This window comes from Osmerus eperlanus, chromosome 1 (assembly GCF_963692335.1).
Source record: "Osmerus eperlanus chromosome 1, fOsmEpe2.1, whole genome shotgun sequence".
NCBI lineage: Eukaryota > Metazoa > Chordata > Actinopteri > Osmeriformes > Osmeridae > Osmerus > Osmerus eperlanus.
Genome location: NC_085018.1, coordinates 25,910,330 through 25,927,754, shown reverse-complemented (window position 1 = coordinate 25,927,754; position 17,425 = coordinate 25,910,330). Strand labels below are relative to the sequence as shown.

At 49.7% G+C, this 17,425-nt stretch overlaps 2 protein-coding genes across 6 annotated transcripts in view; both read right to left on the bottom strand.

The window, feature by feature from the left end:
- The window catches only part of tnni1b (troponin I type 1b (skeletal, slow)), a 106,301-nt gene that overhangs the window by 1,090 nt on the left and 87,786 nt on the right, over window positions 1-17,425 (bottom strand). For 2 of the 5 annotated variants that reach the window (XM_062473426.1, XM_062473432.1), the window contains exons 1-5: window positions 1,652-1,721; window positions 1,209-1,276; window positions 627-668; window positions 242-373; window positions 17-106 (exon numbers count right to left, since the gene is read on the bottom strand). In XM_062473426.1, the coding sequence (XP_062329410.1) occupies window positions 17-106; window positions 242-373; window positions 627-668; window positions 1,209-1,276; window positions 1,652-1,706 (387 nt within the window). In that variant the 5' untranslated portion in view covers window positions 1,707-1,721. Of the gene's footprint in view, window positions 1-16; window positions 107-241; window positions 374-626; window positions 671-1,208; window positions 1,277-1,474; window positions 1,497-1,651; window positions 1,722-2,454; window positions 2,604-17,425 lie in introns of those variants that run through there. The other 3 variants (XM_062473448.1, XM_062473440.1, XM_062473456.1) reach the window with 3 other exon arrangements.
- On the bottom strand, window positions 7,207-13,280 carry LOC134029370 (cysteine and glycine-rich protein 1-like). The gene is made up of 6 exons (XM_062473467.1): window positions 12,953-13,280; window positions 10,819-10,951; window positions 9,642-9,810; window positions 8,789-8,918; window positions 8,217-8,310; window positions 7,207-8,025 (listed from the first exon to the last, which is right to left on the bottom strand). The coding sequence occupies exons 2-6, from the start codon at window positions 10,925-10,927 to the stop codon at window positions 7,949-7,951; spliced, it is 579 nt and encodes a 192-aa protein (XP_062329451.1). The 5' UTR covers window positions 10,928-10,951; window positions 12,953-13,280; the 3' UTR covers window positions 7,207-7,948.

Below are 17,425 nucleotides of genomic sequence, written 5' to 3'. Positions count from 1 at the left end.
GACAGGCCAGTTCTACCTCTCTGGAGTTGTGGAGGACTTTGGCCTCGATGTCGTAGCGTTCCTCGTCCACAACGTCCACCTTGGCATGAAGCTCTGCACACAGCTCCTGAGGAGACACAGGGCCGAGGGGGTCACACCTGGGCTTGGGGGTCACACCTGGGCTCGGGGGTCACACCTGGGCTCAGGTGACGTACTCTTCCTGCGCTTCACGGTGAAGAGCAGGAAGAGACGAGGCATCTACCTGGAGCTCTGCTGAGGACATCCCACTGAGCACCAGAGGAGGAGTTCTCTCCTCCAGGTACTTCTGCTTCTCCTTCTCCTTCTCCTCCTGCTCCTGCTCCAGGTCCTCCTTGGCCCTGGCCACCATCAGACTCTGGAGCAGCACACCACCACAGCACAGGCAGCATGGCCAAGAAGAGAGCAGGTAAGATGGAGGTGTTACTGCTGGGAGAACTGCACCACAGTGGAGCAGTGTAGAGTACAGTAGAGAAGAGCAGAGCACATCGTAGAGTAGATGGAAGTTCAGTAGATGAGAGCAGAGTAGATCAGTGTAGAGTAAAGCATTTCAGAGCGGCACTTGAAATTAACGTTCAACCGCATCAAAAGCCCCAAATCACACAAGCTACCTTCAGCATCAACTTCCTAGAGGCTGAGATCTTAGACTTCCGCTGAGTGACACAACAAACACACAATCACTATCAAATCATACGTTTGATTCATCAGTTTACGTCATTTATTATCAAATAGGTTTGCATTGTGTTCTGTAATGTTGAAATAGTGGGTGTTGTCAGTGAGATCTTACCTCTGGTCTAAAAGGAGGAAATGACATTTAAAATGGGGACAAAATGATGACGGTTAATATTTTTCTTCTTGGATGCAATAGTTATAGTTTTATGACCTTCCATCAACATACAATATGATTTCCTTTATAGAGTAGATAGATAAATATATTTGTTTTCTTTATATTCTATACAGTTTCTACTGTAGATATAGGCCTACATACTATACATTAAGAGATACATACATTCTACCCTTATATAGATGTATAATTGATAAAACCTCCATATTATTACGATATATATTTTATAGATCCAGTTTATAGATATACATATAGATGCAATGTAGGCTATGGATGTTCATTCTACAGATAGAGGGACACTGCGCTGTCTGAAACCGCTCATGAACAGGTGTGGAAACAGGAACCGTACATACCCCTGCTCTGGCATCTTGGCTGTGCTGATTCCCCTCTGGAAGACAGGAATGTGGAAACTCAAAACTAGCACAACGAACAACAACAAAATAATTAGAAGCCAATTAGTACATTTCCGTAGGCGTACTAGTGCAACGATAGCGCAACCGGCATCACCGGAGCAGAGACCCAACAATTGGCAACGAGAACCTCTGCTTCTCTTTTCTGCTGAACCGAGAATTGTAAAATATTAGGAAATAAAACGAAAGAAAAGAGAAAATGTACAAGCCATTCATTCGCCGTCATTCATCAAGCTACAAGGAATAAATGCTTTAGTTTAGAGTCTTCATTCCCACAACGCGAGGGCGCTCCTCTGGACCTGTGTGCTTTTCAAATCAAATCAAATGTATTTCTATAGCCCTTTTTACAAGCAAGCATGTCACAGAGGGCTTTCAACCAAACCTTGTTTCTCCTGACAGCTAAGCAGGGATTCAGAGCTGTGTCTCCCCACTGTCATGCTGGCGCTTCGTCTGCAACGCTGGGTTAAACGGTCACGGACTACTTCTGGATAGATTGGTGATGAATTAAAGAACTTTATCTTGAAAATCCCCTAAGAGGCATTGTTCCTGGTCCAGCTGTTTACGGTGAGGTATTTGGTCAGTGTTTTTGCCAAATGCTGCAGTGTTATCTCAAGTGGGAGTGATACGCATACACTCTCTCGTTCTGTCTCGCACACACACACGCACACACACACACAGGTATGCTGGCATGATTAACCCTGTCACCCCACAGTGCTGACAGTAGCTACTCCCTCCATGAAGAAATTAATCTGATGTTTAATGATGGATGATATACAGTCCCACTGTCAGTTTCTTCAAAGAGAATGATGTTATGCATTTCAGGACAGAACTACACACTACGCACGACATGGAAACTTATATAAATGTTCATAAAGAGGAAAAATAACATATATGTGATATGCCTTCGGCAGTGCCTGTCACAATACAGTTACAAACACAGAACTAAACCCTTTCAGTGTCAGACTTTCACAGCAAACACTACTGTATGGATCTACAGTAGCTACATACACCTTTCAGTACTTCATTTCAGGCAACCGACTTACTTAAAAACTGTAGATATACGAATCTGTTGTCCCAATGCCCCTGTACTTTTAAAAAATGACAAAAGTGAAACTAGTTATGGCAAAACAAAAACATTCAACAATTTTTCAGAGAGTACTCAGAAAGTTCTAGTAGAAAACTTACCGTGGTCTGGTTGTTTGGGGGATGGAGAGACAGAGGGATGTAGAGAGGAATGCACTGGGCTATTTAACTCTGCCTCTTAATGTCCATCCTGTCTGTCACAGGGAGACTTAATATAGATACACACACAGTCCCTCCCACCAAACACACACTTACACAAACACACATTGTTCACTCTCACCAAACACGCGCATACACACACACACAGCGAAGGAGTGGCCTCTGTTATCCAGTGACTCCTCTGTGTAGCGTTCCCGTGGTGATGACAGGTTGTGAACCCGCAGCTCTCCCCCTAGGAGCCACAGCCAGCAGCGGATCATCACCAGCCTGCCAGCCTGGTGATGCTCTGCTTTGTAACTAGGTCAGCTGTAGTATTGTATCAAATCAAATGTTATTTGTACGAACCTTTTTACAAGCAATGTCACAGAGGGCTTCACGTATGCCCAGACGTATCCTTACATATCCAGCCTCGGACCCAATAGGCTTAGTGACAGAGATGGAAGGTTCTAGACTAGGTGAGGTAGAAGGGAGAGGCGCCCAAGAGAATGCTCTTGTTCATTTCCATGGAGATGTACGTAGATGTCTTCCAGGGCAGCCTTGCAGACTGTCTGGTTTCTGTGCTGGTGTCTGAAAAGAGTTTGAGGTAGTCTAAAACAGAGCTGACCAATCCTGCTCCTGGAGAGATACCCTCCTGTAGGATTACACTCCAGCCCTGCTCCTGGAGAGATACCCTCCTGTAGGATTACACTCCAGCCCTGCTCCTGGAGAGATACCCTCCTATAGGATTACACTCCAGCCCTGCTCCTGGAGAGATACCCTCCTGTAGGATTACACTCCAGCCCTGCTCCTGGAGAGATACCCTCCTGTAGGGTTACACTCCAACCCTGCTCCTGGAGAGATACCCTCCTGTAAGTTTACACTCCAGCCCTGCTCCTGGAGAGATACCCTCCTGTAGGGTTACACTCCAACCCTGCTCCTGGAGAGATACCCTCCTGTAGGGTTACACTCCAACCCTGCTCCTGGAGAGATACCCTCCTGTAGGGTTACACTCCAAACCTGCTCCTGGAGAGATACCCACCTGGTTTGGAGTATAAACCTACCAGATGGTATCTCTCCAGGGGCACCCCAGAGAGAGATGTTCCAGTGGGTTTCATCTGGTCTCCTTCCCACTGTCTAGAGTTCAGCAATCAGAGTGGGAATTCCCCAGACGTGACCTTTGACCCCTGCGAGAGCCTGGACTGTCTGACGCCCAATTAGCATATTAACCAGAGACGGGAATAACCCGGGCCGCAGCACAGGAATGCAGCATCCAAACACACAATGGAAAGTAAACTGCAGTCTATACATAGTCAGTTCCAGCATCTGACGCTGCCAGTCTAGTTATGTGTGTGTGTGTGCCCTCGTGTATGTGTATGCGGAAAGACGTGTATGCACGTATGTGTGTGTGTGGGCAGTGTGTACGTGCGTACATGCATGTGTGGTCAGTGTTGAAGGCAGAGACTGCAACGGTCTGGTCAGTGTTTGGGTTAAAAATCCTGTCCTGTCTCCTCTCCCTGCATGCGCACACACTCAACCCCTCAGAGCCCACAGGACAGGGGTGACCATCACACACCATCACACAAGCACAGCCTCCACTGTAGATAACATTACAGTGAACCACACTGCTATTTTTATGAGCGATTCCCGTGGCTGCCTGCGAGGTCTGAGTTATCTTGTACTTCCCTATCTCCTGTAGATGTGGTCTTGGTTCAGGTTATCTCCCTGCACCCCCCACCCCACCCCAGCCCCCCACCCCACCCCACCCCAGCCCCCCACCCCAGCCCCCCACCCCAGCCCCCCACCCCACCCCAGCCCCCCCATGGAGAGGAGCCAGAGTCCCAGCCTGGCTGGTCGACTCCCCTGCCGGGAGGCTGGTCGACTCCCCTGCCGGGAGGCTGGTCGACTCCCCTGCCGGGAGGCTGGTCGACTCCCCTGCCGGGAGGCTGGTCGACTCCCCTGCCGGGAGGCTGGTCGACTCCCCTGCCGGGAGGCTGGTCGACTCCCCTGCCGGGAGGCTGGTCGACTCCCCTGCCGGCAGGCTGGTCGACTCCCCTGCTGGCAGGCTGGTCTTCAAAGCCACCATCTCAAACCTGTGAGATTGTCAGTTGACATCTATCGTGATGTCGGACTATGCCAGCAAACATTCTAGAAGGTGCAGGTTGTAGAATGTGAGGTTCTAGAATGTTACAGGTCCTAGGATGTGCTGATTCTATCATCAGACATGACACAAGTACACACATCCTTAACTCAAGTAGAAGGACTCATGTTTAAAAAGACTTTGGTAAGAGTACCCACTACACTTTTTCACTCAAGTTAAAGTATGGGCTCTGACATATACTGTACTTAAGTAAAAAGTTGCCATTACTACTAACTGTTTTAGTGTCACACTGGTAACTGGACATCATAGATAAAAAAATTCCCTCATATATGGCCATGGGTGATCAGGAATGTCTCTATTCTCAGTCATGTCGACATTGCTAACTCCCTCTGTCTCATCCGTAGCTTATTTTATTTCACACATGCAGTGAATGGAAAGTAGAGAGGAGAAGAGAACAGAGAAGCCTAAAACACCAAATTAAAGCAGAGAATTGAGTATAGTAGTCCTCATCAAGTACCAATCAATGATGCAACTTTATTTGTTGTACTTAAAAAAATAAAAAATAAACCTTTAACCTTTCAACATTCTCTTTCGAATTTTTTTCCAACCGTATATATATAAAAAACTTTAAAAAACGTTAATCTTTTTTTTTTAAACGTATTTCCGACAATATTTTTTAAATCTTTCAATTAGTTTCGAAACTAATTATTATTATTTATTTTTAATTTATTTTTCACACACAACACCAAACATGCGCAGGTTCTTGAGTGTACAGGATCAAGTGTATTTTTTTGGGGGAATGTACAGGTTCTAGATGTGCATTTCTGTGCATTTCAAGAATGTACAAGTCCTGGAAAGTGTAGGTTCTACCATGCGCAGTTTCTAGAGTGGGTAGGGTCTAGAATGCGCAGCTTCTAGAGTGGTGCTGGTTCTAGAATGTTCAGCGTCTGCCAGGGCTGGTGTGAGCCATAACATCAAACATGCTGCTCTGCTCTATCCTACTGGATCCCAGGCCTGTGGGTGTCTGTCCTGTGAGTGTTCAGGGGAACTAGCGCGTGGCTGTGACAGCTGAAGACTTTCTGAGCTTGTGACAGCTGGGTCAGTTCACTTCATCACGTCATCCTTCTTTGGAAACAAGAGCGCCTCGTGTTTCTACGGGGATTATAGAGGAGCGCACATGTTGTTTCAGGTACTCTGGAACCTCATGAAAGAGGACAGCAGAACGTATGGAAGGCACCGGAGAGGGTGAGCCCAGGGTGGGTCTCTACGTGGTGAAAGGTGGGTAGTGACCTGGGGACGGTGGTTGATAGGCAGATGACTCACCACGTTTCTGTTGTTTCTCCGAGATATGTTGTTGTTAACAACCCTCTCACCCCCCCTCTCTTACCCCCTGTCCCATCCCCCACCGTCTCACCCCCCCCTCTCTCACCCCCTCCACACTCTCACCCCTCTCACCCCCCCTCTCTCACCCCCTGTCCCATCCCCCACCCTCACCCCCTCCACACTCTCACCCCACTCACCCCCCCTCTCTCACCCCCTGTCCCATCCCCCACCCTCTCACCCCTCCTCTCTCACCCCCTGTCCCATCCTACCACCCTCTCACCCCCCCTCTCTCACCCTCTCCACACTCTCACCCCACTCACCCCCCCTCTCTCACCCCCTGTCCCATCCTACCACCCTCTCACCCCCCCTCTCTCACCCCCAGTCCCATCCTACCACCCTCTCACCCCCCCTCTCTCACCCCCAGTCCCATCCTACCACCTTCTCACCCCCCCTCTCTCACCCCCTCCACACTCTCACCCCACTCACCCCCCCTCTCTCACCCCTTGTCCCATCCCCCACCCTCTCACCCCCCCTCTCACCCCCAGTCCCATCCCCCACCCTCTCACCCCTCCTCTCTCACCCCCTCCACACTCTCACCCCACTCACCCCCCCTCTCTCACCCCCTGTCCCATCCCCCACCCTCTCACCCCCCCTCTCTCACCCCCAGTCCCATCCTACCACCCTCTCACCCCCCCTCTCTCACCCCCAGTCCCATCCTACCACCCTCTCACCCCCCCTCTCTCACCCCCAGTCCCATCCTACCACCCTCTCACCCCCCCTCTCTCACCCCCAGTCCCATCCTACCACCCTCTCACCCCCCCTCTCTCACCCCCAGTCCCATCCTACCACCCTCTCACCCCCCCTCTTTCACCCCCAGTCCCATCCTACCACCCTCTCACCCCCCCTCTCTCACCCCCAGTCCCATCCCCCACCCTCTCACCCCCCCTCTCTCACCCCTAGTCCCACCCCCCCCCTCTCACCAGCTGTCTGCTGCAGTGCCCACTGTGCCAGCCCTGTGTAGCGGGCAGAGACAGGAGCGAGGAAATAGGCTTCTGTTGTGTCCCGCCACAGTTATCAGCCCTCCGCACCCCCACCTTTTGTTTGTGTTACCATGGCGATAACGAAGGGCGCTGACCCTAACTGACTGCTGTGTCTCATCAGAGCTGGATGATCTTTTGTTAATGACTCCTCCTTAAATAATGGGACTTTGTGTGTGTGTGAGAGGGAGAGAGGGGGAGAGGGTGTGTGTGTGTGTTGTTCAGTTGAACAGATGTAAAGGACAAAAGGGCTCAGTCCTCAGGCTGTGTTGCCGTTATTGTTGTTCATGAGGAAGACACAAGGAGACTTGACATGACATTTGATTCATTTAGCAGAGTTTTTAATCCAAATCGATGTACAAATAGTGCAGCGCTTTGCATAAAAGCATCTGCTGAAAAAATCTACTTCTATACTGAACTCTGTGAAAACAGGGTGTGTCTCTATATCAGCATTGACTGTTTCAAATCTCTAAACAAAACAATCTTAAAGAAGAGCCAAGTCACATTTTACATCAAGCTTAACTTGTCAACACAAATACAGTACCGGGTTAAGTCCGGGTCAATATGGCAAACCAAGATAATTAGTTAGTTATTTATCAGTTATTTGTTTAGTTTTAGCGGCCCGCCATGCAGTGTTAGTCTCCTCAGTGCTGAAGCTAACGCGGCACAGTTCAAAGTATTCGCTTCACACCAGGAGTGTTCAACGAACGTTGACTGAGTGTTTATACTATACAGGTCCACTTGTCATGACCTACACAAACACGTCTGGTGCTAAATGACCACTCTGAACTGTGCTGCGTGTCGTGAGAGCAGAGAATGTAGCAGAGAAGCCACACTGAGCCACAGCTGCTGGTACGAACAAGGTCAACGAGAGCCGTCTCTGTTGCCGTGGCGCCTCTGCGGCTGTAGCTGCGGTGTGAGACTGTAGCGTTGGCTGGAGGAGGACTGGTGCATCCTGGGAAGTGCGGTCCTCCTGGTGTCTGTGTGTGAGAGGAAGGCTCTACTGGGCGTGAGCCAGCGCTCCTGCCCCCTGGCCGAACCCGAAGCCCTTGGGACCAAAGTTCTTGGCGTAACATGCTGTGAAGGTAAATAATCTTAGGTTATAGGCGCAAATATAGAGTCAGTAAAAACACAGTTGGAGTTTATTCCATAAGCACATCTGGCTGCAGAGACTGCAGCATGTAAACAAACGCTTCAGTAACACGCCAGGCTAGCTCGTACAGAGAGTTTACAGTCAGTCAGGGGAGCTGCAGGGGGAAGGAGCTGACCTTTACAGTAGATCTCTCCATCTTTGTCTGCCAGGGTGGTGGATTCCAGACCTTTGCCACATTTGGCACAGCGGAAACAACTCTTGTGCCACGACTAGGAGAGAGAGAGAGAGAGAGAGGGAGGAAGGATGGATGGGGAGATGGAGGGAGGGACGGAGAGAGGGATGAGGGAGAGGAAGGGGGAGAGAAGAGATAGAAAGGGGGAGGGTGGACACAGAAAGAGAGGGGAGGAGAGTTAAATAAGTAGGCTTGTCTCCAGTACTTCAGTACATAACAACAAGCCAAAACCCACAATCTGTCATTCTTTTAATTTTAAGACCATTATTCTTCTAGAACATATTTCCTAAGATATTTATTTTGCATCAACAAACTTCAGACAGAATGTCCCTATGAAAATCTCTCTCTCTCTCTCTCTCTCTCTCTCTCTCTCTCTCTCTCTCTCTCTCTCTCTCTCTCTCTCTCTCTCTCTCTCTCTCTCTCTCTCTCTCTCTCTCTCTCTCTCTCTCTCTCGTGCTCACTCACTCACACACACACACACACACACACACACACAGAGGAGCTGGAGGTCTTACATTTCCTCCCGCGACCACCTTCTCTGCTGCGTACACACTTTTGCCACAGCGAGGACAGACATCGGCCCCCCCGCTGCTCTGGGCAAACTTGGACGCGTTGGGGTTGTTGGTGGGCCGGTGGGCTTGAGGTCTGCGGAGAGAAACACACCATAATGCTCTGCTCACAGAGAAACACACCATGATGCTCTGCTCACAGAGAAACACACCATGATGCTCTGCTCACAGAGAAACACACCATGATGCTCTGATCACAGAGAAACACACCATGATGCTCTGATCACAGAGAAACACACCATGATGCTCTGCTCACAGAGAAACACACCATGATGCTCTGCTCACAGAGAAACACACCATGATGCTCTGATCACAGAGAAACACACCATGATGCTCTGATCACAGAGAAACACACCATGATGCTCTGATCACAGAGAAACACACCATGATGATCTGATCACAGAGAAACACACCATGATGATCTGATCACAGAGAAACACACCATGATGCTCTGATCACAGAGAAACACACCATGATGCTCTGATCACAGAGAAACACACCATGATGCTCTGATCACAGATTAGGGAAGGTGTCGGAGGTTAGTTTACTGGAAGGATGTTCACACGCACTGCTGTCATAGGATAAAACACCCTGATAACTTTTTGTGTTCATTTAACTGACACTTTCATCTTCACAAAGAGGGGGATTTGAACCTGGGGACAATTTTTTCATAGTTCTGTCAAAGACAGGTGTGGGTGTGTACAGTGTGTATATATTTGTCCCTGTTGTGAGGATGTAAACACAGCAGTTATCGCTAGTGTAGACGTGCAGACGTGCAGTGTGTGTGTGTGTGTCTCACTGTTCAGGCTTGATTCCCAGTCCTTCTCCTGTGTCCATGCTCAGTGTTCCAGCTCCGCCTCCAAACCCGTAGCCTTTTGGCCCGTACTTCTTTCCGTAGCAGGACTTGCAGTAGATCTCGTCCACATGCACGGCCACAGTGGTGCTGTCCAGGTTCTTCTTACACGCCACTGGAGCGGGAGGACAGACCGGGGACAGACCGTCAGTCAACAAGGACACAGACCGGGGACAGACCAGGGACAGACCGTCAGTCAACAAGGACACAGACCGGACACAGACCGGACACAGACCGGACACAGACCGGACACAGACCGGACACAGACCGGACACAGACCGTCAGTCAACAAGGACACAGACCGGGGACAGACCAGGGACAGACCGTCAGTCAACAAGGACACAGACCGGGGACAGACCGGACACAGACCGGACACAGACCGGACACAGACCGGACACAGACCGGACACAGACCGTCAGTCAACAAGCCTCTGAACACGTCAGGGGGAAGGTTGGAATCTTGGTGATAAGATTATTTTTTTCTGCAGTTTTCGAACAGAGCAGGCACGGTAAAGTGAGACTATTCATAATTGTAATGTATTAATTTAGCAGATGCTTGAATACAAAGCAACATACAGTATAGGGGAGAAGGGATTTGAACCGGCAACCTCTTGATTGTCAGTCACATTCTCTAAATGCTTCGTACCCTCCCCCAGGGGTGTAGGTTACAGGCACTTATGCAAAAAGTCTGTCCCACCCACATTTGAAAACAAACCGACGTCCCCCCAGCCCCCCCACCACCCTTCCCTCTTTCACCACGCCAGGGTTGGGGTTAGGACGCTGGAACCATGATCTCACCGCTGTGCTGAACGTCATGTTGTGAAACAAAATCATTCTGTGCGTCGGGGATGTGTGGGCGGTAGGAGGGCTCACAGAAGTTCACACAAACAGCCTACTTCAAATGGACAGGCTCAGTAGGCTACCTTCTCTCTCCCGTATAAGGAAAACTAGTCACACGCAAACGCCGTCTCCAAATACGGTCAGGGAGAGGAGAGGGAGAGCCTCTGGACGGCCTCCTTTGCCAAATACTCTGCATTCCATTCCTGCACCTCTCGGTGCATCTGAGAACACTCGCGTTCCGCGGTCATCGCGATAACGACGAGATCTCCGCGGGTTGTACTTACTGCAGAGGAAGCAGGACTTGTGGAAGCTCTTGCCCTCACACTGCATCTCCTCGGCGAAGTACACTGTCTTCTGGCAACAGCCGCACTTGTTGCCTCCACCGAACGGCATCCTGGCGACGCGCTAAGGGCAGATCTGGGAGGGAGAAATGTCGGCAACAGACGGATGAATGGGAATTAAGAAACAATTACGTTTCACAAGAAACACACGTCTTTTTTTATGGCAGTGTCGCTGTCACAAAAAATACAGAATTTTGTACACTTCAATTTGTATGAACCGTATCTCTGTTGCATTCTTTACAGATACAAGGACAGACTCCCATGAAACGGCTCAGTAGGTCAGGCCAGACCCGTGTCCATCTCTTTCCTCTTCAGCCCTACCCACAGACTAAACCACATGTAGCCTGTGACCGACAGTTGAGTAGGTGTACTGTCTGTGTATGCATGTGTGTGTATGCATGTGTGTGTATGCATGTGTGTGTATGCATGTGTGTGCGTGTAAACATGGCCCTGCAAAAGGATCTGCCACACCACACATTCAGTTAACCTCTGACCTCAACACTGTGGTCTGGTCACTCAAACAGCTCCAGTCTGGCTGTAACAGGACTGGATAGGAACCACAGTCTGGCTGTAACAGGACTGGATAGGAACCACAGTCTGGCTGTAACAGGACTGGATAGGAACCACAGTCTGGCTGTAACAGGACTGGATAGGAACCACAGTCTAGCCGTAACAGGACTGGATAGGAACCACAGTCTGGCCGTAACAGGACTGGATAGGAACCACAGTCTGGCTGTAACAGGACTGGATAGGAACCACAGTCTGGCTGTAACAAGACTGGATAGGAACCACAGTCTGGCCGTAACAGGACTGGATAGGAACCACAGTCTGGCTGTAACAAGACTGGATAGGAACCACAGTCTGGCCGTAACAGGACTGGATAGGAACCACAGTCTGGCCGTAACAGGACTGGATAGGAACCACAGTCTGGCTGTAACAGGACTGGATAGGAACCACAGTCTGGCTGTAACAAGACTGGATAGGAACCAAAGTCTGGCCGTAACAGGACTGGATAGGAACCACAGTCTGGCTGTAACATTACTGGATAGGAACCACAGTCTGGCCGTAACAAGACTGGATAGGAACCACAGTCTGGCCGTAACAGGACTGGATAGGAACCACAGTCTGGCTGTAACAGGACTGGGGGACAGCGCTCTACCAAGTCACCACGTCACAGCTGTTTCACACAGACAAAGAGTGACACTAATCTGCCTGTTCACAGGGTAAACAGGAAATACTCTGCATTTTATCTTGTTGTGACACACCATGCTAGCCCTCCCTGACCCTGGGCTACTAGGTTTAGTTTTATTCTTCGCTTTCTATTTCTCTGTTCTTGGATGTGAGAAAAGAGCTGTACTGTATCAATAACAGTTATTATTATTACTGCACAGGAAAGACCAGTCAAGGTATTCAGGAAACAAGCTACACACTCTTATCCTCCCAGGCTAAACAAGGTCGGCCAGCCTAGATAGTCTTCCCTCCATTTCCTGAACACTCCAAGTGAGTCATTTGCGGGTTGTAGGAAGCTGTTATGACCCTGTGGTGGGTTGCATGTCCAGCACAGCAGTGATCAAACACTTAGCGATGAACCTGAAAACGCCCACATCCAGCCCTGAACCATCAAGACGGACTACAGCACAAGCACCCTGTGTGAGCTAGAAGGGAGGGGACTCGAAAATATGCTTCAGATGACATTCAAAAGACGTTTCACAGAATTCTGCTGAATTGTTTTGATACACTTTTGTTAACTGGAGAACGAGAGATTCTCATATTAAGTTAGCTTCCATCTCGACACCGCTTGGTAGAAACTCAGAAGTCTGGAAAAAACATTCAGGAATAATATCACAGCTAAAAGACTATTTCGCCAGTGAAGAAGGAACTTTATTATTATTATTATCATTAAATGTGTAGGTTCTCCTATCCATCTTCTACATTCTAGAACACTTGTCTGAGTGTGGCAACACTCAGAGCTAGCACAACTCTCATTCCAATGTCTCATTCTAGAATGTCACGTTGCCAGATTCTACGTGCTGTTGACCCTGTGTTGCAGTGAGGTAGCTGAGGAAGTTTTTTTTACCTGGAGAGAGGAGGAAGGCTGGTCCTGGGCTGGGAGGAAGGCTGGTCCTGGGCTGGGTGGACAGGCTGGTCCTGGGCTGGGAGGAAGGCTGGTCCTGGGCTGGGAGGAAGGCTGGTCCTGGGCTGGGAGGACAGGCTGGTCCTGGGCTGGGAGGAAGGCTGGTCCTGGGCTGGGAGGAAGGCTGGTCCTGGGCTGGGAGGACAGGCTGGTCCTGGGCTGGGAGGACAGGCTGGTCCTGGGCTGGGAGGACAGGCAGCGGCTGGGGAGACGAGGACACAAGCTGCTCCAGAGATGTGAAGGCAGAGAAGAGAAGTGGAGGGAGGCTGAGAGAGAAGCAGCACTGGAACTGTGGGAGGAGTTTGTTAGAATGGACAAGCAGATAAAGAGAGAAGAAGAAGGGAGGGAGAGGGAGGGAGGGAGAGGGAGAGAGAGAAAACAGAAAAACAGAGATCTATGAGATAAAAAGAGACTGAGCAAGAGGGAGAGAGGGGGGGGAGAGGAGGGAGAGAGGGTGAGAGAGAGGGAGAGAGCCATGGGGAGAGAGGGACTGAGCGAGATGGAGACAGACAGACAGACAGAAGCAGAGACAGCTGGTGGGGGAACAGTGATTCACCACCTCAGAGACAACAGTTAGTCTCTAATGATGTGTGGTATGGAGCTGGACAGTGTCCCTGCAGCCAAGAAGAAGACACACTACCTTACAAGGTGATGGTGAGGGAGAGCATCAGGATGTGTGTGTGTGTGAGGGAGGCGAGATTCCTCCCTCTCCCTGCCTCATTAGAGAGTAATAACAGCAGCACCAGAGCTGGAACAGACACATGAAGCATCTGGTTGAGGACAAACTTTCAAACCACAGAAACACTACTGATAAGTGGCAGTGGATATTTTACACGCTGCTCATTTCATTGTATTTATTATAGTCATTCGATTGATTATTCATGATGGGATCTCCATACCAGACTAGACTCCTCCTGTGGAAGGGGATCAGTAGAGGTGAAGCAGGGAAAGCAAGCAGGGAGGTGAAGCCAGGAGTGTAAGTCAGAAGCCAGGAGTGTAAGTCAGAAGCCAGGAGTGTAAGTCAGACCTTCACTGTCTGAATACAATATACTGCCTCCACATCACAGACTACAATCCCTGTCTCTTGTCCCCCCAGCCCCCCAGCCCCCCTGCCCCTCAGCCCCCCAGCCCCCCTGCCCCCCAGCCCCCCTGCCCCTCAGCCCCCCTGCCCCCCAGCCGCCCTGCCCCTCAGCCCCCCAGCCCCCCTGCCCCCCAGCCCCCCTGCCCCTCAGCCCAGGGCTCCTTCCAAAACAGGACTGGACCTCCCAAGCCTCCCAGTTCCCCAGCCTCCCAATCTCCCAGCCTTCCAGATCCCCAGCCTCAGACCCCAAGCCTCCCAGTTCCCCAGCCTCAGACCCCCAGCCTCCCAGTTCCCCAGCCTCAGACCCCCAGCCTCCCAGTTCCCCAGCCTCCCAGGCTCTCATCCTCCCAGATCCCCAGCCTCAGACCCCCAGCCTCCCAGTTCCCCAGCCTCAGACCCCCAGCCTCCCAGTTCCCCAGCCTCCCAGGCTCTCATCCTCCCAGATCCCCAGCCTCAGACCCCAAGCCTCCCAGTTCTCCAGCCTCTCATCCTCTCATCCTCTCATCCTCTCATCCTCCCAACCTCCCAGTTCCCCAGCCTCAGACCCCCAGCCTCCAAGAACCCCAGCCTCTCATCCTTTCAGCCTCCAGGCATCTCATCATGAGTGGAAGAGACATGCTACAGTGAGGAAGGCTATTTATAGGACATGCTCTCCTCACCAACACTGGCTCTCTGTTACTGTCCTGTGGACATCCGGGAGAGAGAGAGGGAGAGGGAGAGAGGAAGAGAGAGAGAAAGACTGAGAGGTAGAGAATCAATAGATTGAACAAGAGCCAGGATATAGGAGAGGAGTAGATGGGATTGAGCTTTGGCCCAGTCCTGTTCAGACAAAGGAGGAGATGATGATGATGATGAGGGCGACGCCTGGGCTGTGATCAGACTCTCAGCTCCCTGTGTCTGGAGGAACCGGAGTCTGCCGGTGAGTCTGTCTCTGGCATGGCTGGTCTCAGCAGAGACACAGCTAACCTTCCTCTCTGGGACTGTTTAGGGTGGGTTTCTTACTGTTTTTGCAACAAAAATTGTGTGTGTGTGCGTGTGTGGGTAGGAGCTGGTGTGTCTGTGGGTAGGTGCATGTGTGTGTGGGTAGGTGCGTGTGTGTGTGTGTGTGTGTGTGTGTGGGGGTAGGAGCGGGTGTGTGTGGGTAGGTGCATGTGTGTGTGGGTAGGTGCGTGTGTGTGTGTGTGGGTAGGTGCGTGTGTGTGTGTGTGGGTAGGAGCGTGTGTGTGTGGGTAGGTGCATGTGTGTGTGTGTGTGTGTGTGAACGTTGCATCCCATCCCATGCTGTGATAACCCTGCTCTAATGTGGAACGCATTGTTTTACTAACGATAACCCTGCAGACTCTGATGAAGCTAGCTGTTGCAGTTAGAGTCAGACGCTTCTGGGTTCATAGCAACTGGACCCTGTAGTGATGTTGTCAATGTGATTAGTTGATGATTGGATTGTCATCAAATCCTATTTCCAGTGCCTGACGGCATGTGTTTGGTGACGTCTGGTGACATGGTGACATGGATGTGCTGTGATCTCGGCTGATGGTTATTGGAGGGAAGACGGCATCGCATCAGGAGCATGTCACGTCCATATCATCCTCAGCATCGTGTGACACACCTTCCCACCACTAGGGGGCAAATGTAAACAATACTGCAAGTGTTCTGGCATCCATGGTGTCATCATGGCCCTTTCAAGAGGCCAGAAACAGAGAATGACCTCAGGAGATAACACTCTGAAAGTCATAACAACAGCAGCTAAACACACTCTTAATATGTTTATGCTGCAGATGCGTTTAATGCAGACACACAGACGAGGAATCAAATCCACAACCTTGTGAGCGCTAGTCCTGTGCTCCACTACTGAGCTACACTAACTCACACACCCTCACTGAAAACTGACTCCAGTTTCATATCCTACTGAGAACTGTGATTATACCTTTCAATATACTTGGGATGAAAGGCAGCGTCTATTTTAAAGATTTTTTTTTTCTATGTGTCCGACCAACAAAGGCTTATCAGATGAATGACAGGAAAAGGAAGTGAGGTCACAGTGTTGATTCCAGAGTAGGGCGATCTGAAGGAGGTTCGCTCTGTCTGGAGAACCCAGCTGTCCGCCAGGCTGCTGGCTGCTGTCTGCTGCCCAGCCTCGCTAGCTGAGGGCTGGCCTGGCTGGCTAGCTGACCCCCACCCCCTGCTCTGCTGGAGCCTGTTGGTGCGGTTCCTCTGAGTGACCAGGAGAGGGCGCCAGTGTTCAAATCAACGCTGCTGTTGATGGCTCAAGTTTGGCTCCGTTGACACCCGAATTCTATCTGTCCAGAGATGGCAAAAGTATACACATCCTTCACGCAAGTAGAAGTACAGATACTCAAGTACTCAAAGACTCTGTTAAAAGTTAAAGTACTGACTACACATTTTGTAGTGTGGGCTCCGACATATAGTAAAGTAAAAAGTAGCCATTATCTGTTTTAGTGTCACGCTGGTAACTGGACCTAACATCATATTAATACATTAATACAAAAAGACACTATAGACACGCAGCGCATTCGCCAGGAATCCTTTTTGACGGCGACTATTTCCAACATCTGCCTTTTGTTAAACCTTTTTAACCTTCAAAATTATTGTTCAACCTTTAGAAACTTTTTTCACATTTAAAAGAGGAGAGAGGAGGAGAGGGGAGAGGGAGAACAGAGAATCCTACAACAGTCAATTTGGAGCAGAGTACGAAAGAGTACAGTAGAGTATAATAGAGTACAGCAGAGTAAAATAGAGTACAGTAGAGTATAATAGGGTCCTCATCAAGTACTCACCAATGATGCAAACCTTTTTTGTGAACCTTTTTTTTCCAAAACATTTTTGGAAAAATATTTTTCAACCTTTAGAAGCTTTTTTTGCAAGCTTTTTAACCTTTGTTTTCAAACCTTTGATTATAATTTTTTTTTTTACCTTTAGAAACATTTTTGTCAACTGTTTTGAGAGGAATAAAAAATCAACCTTTTGAAAGGTTGAAAAATATTTTCAACCTTTCAACTTTTTTTTCCTAAGCTTTTTTCGAAAATGTTTTTTCAACCTTTTTAACCTTTTTTCACCACAGTTAAAGGAGAGGAGAGAGGGGAGAGGAAAATAGAGTACAGTAAAGCAGGCAGACAGACAGACAGACAGACAGACAGACAGACAGGAAAGTAGACAGGCAGGCAGGCAGGCAGGCAGACAGACAGGTAGACAGGTAGACAGGCAGAAAGGCAGGCAGGCCAGACAGACAGACAGACAGACAGACAGACCAGACAGACCAGACAGACCAGACAGACAGAAAACTGAGGATCAAGTCCAGCAGAACTAATTCCCCAGCA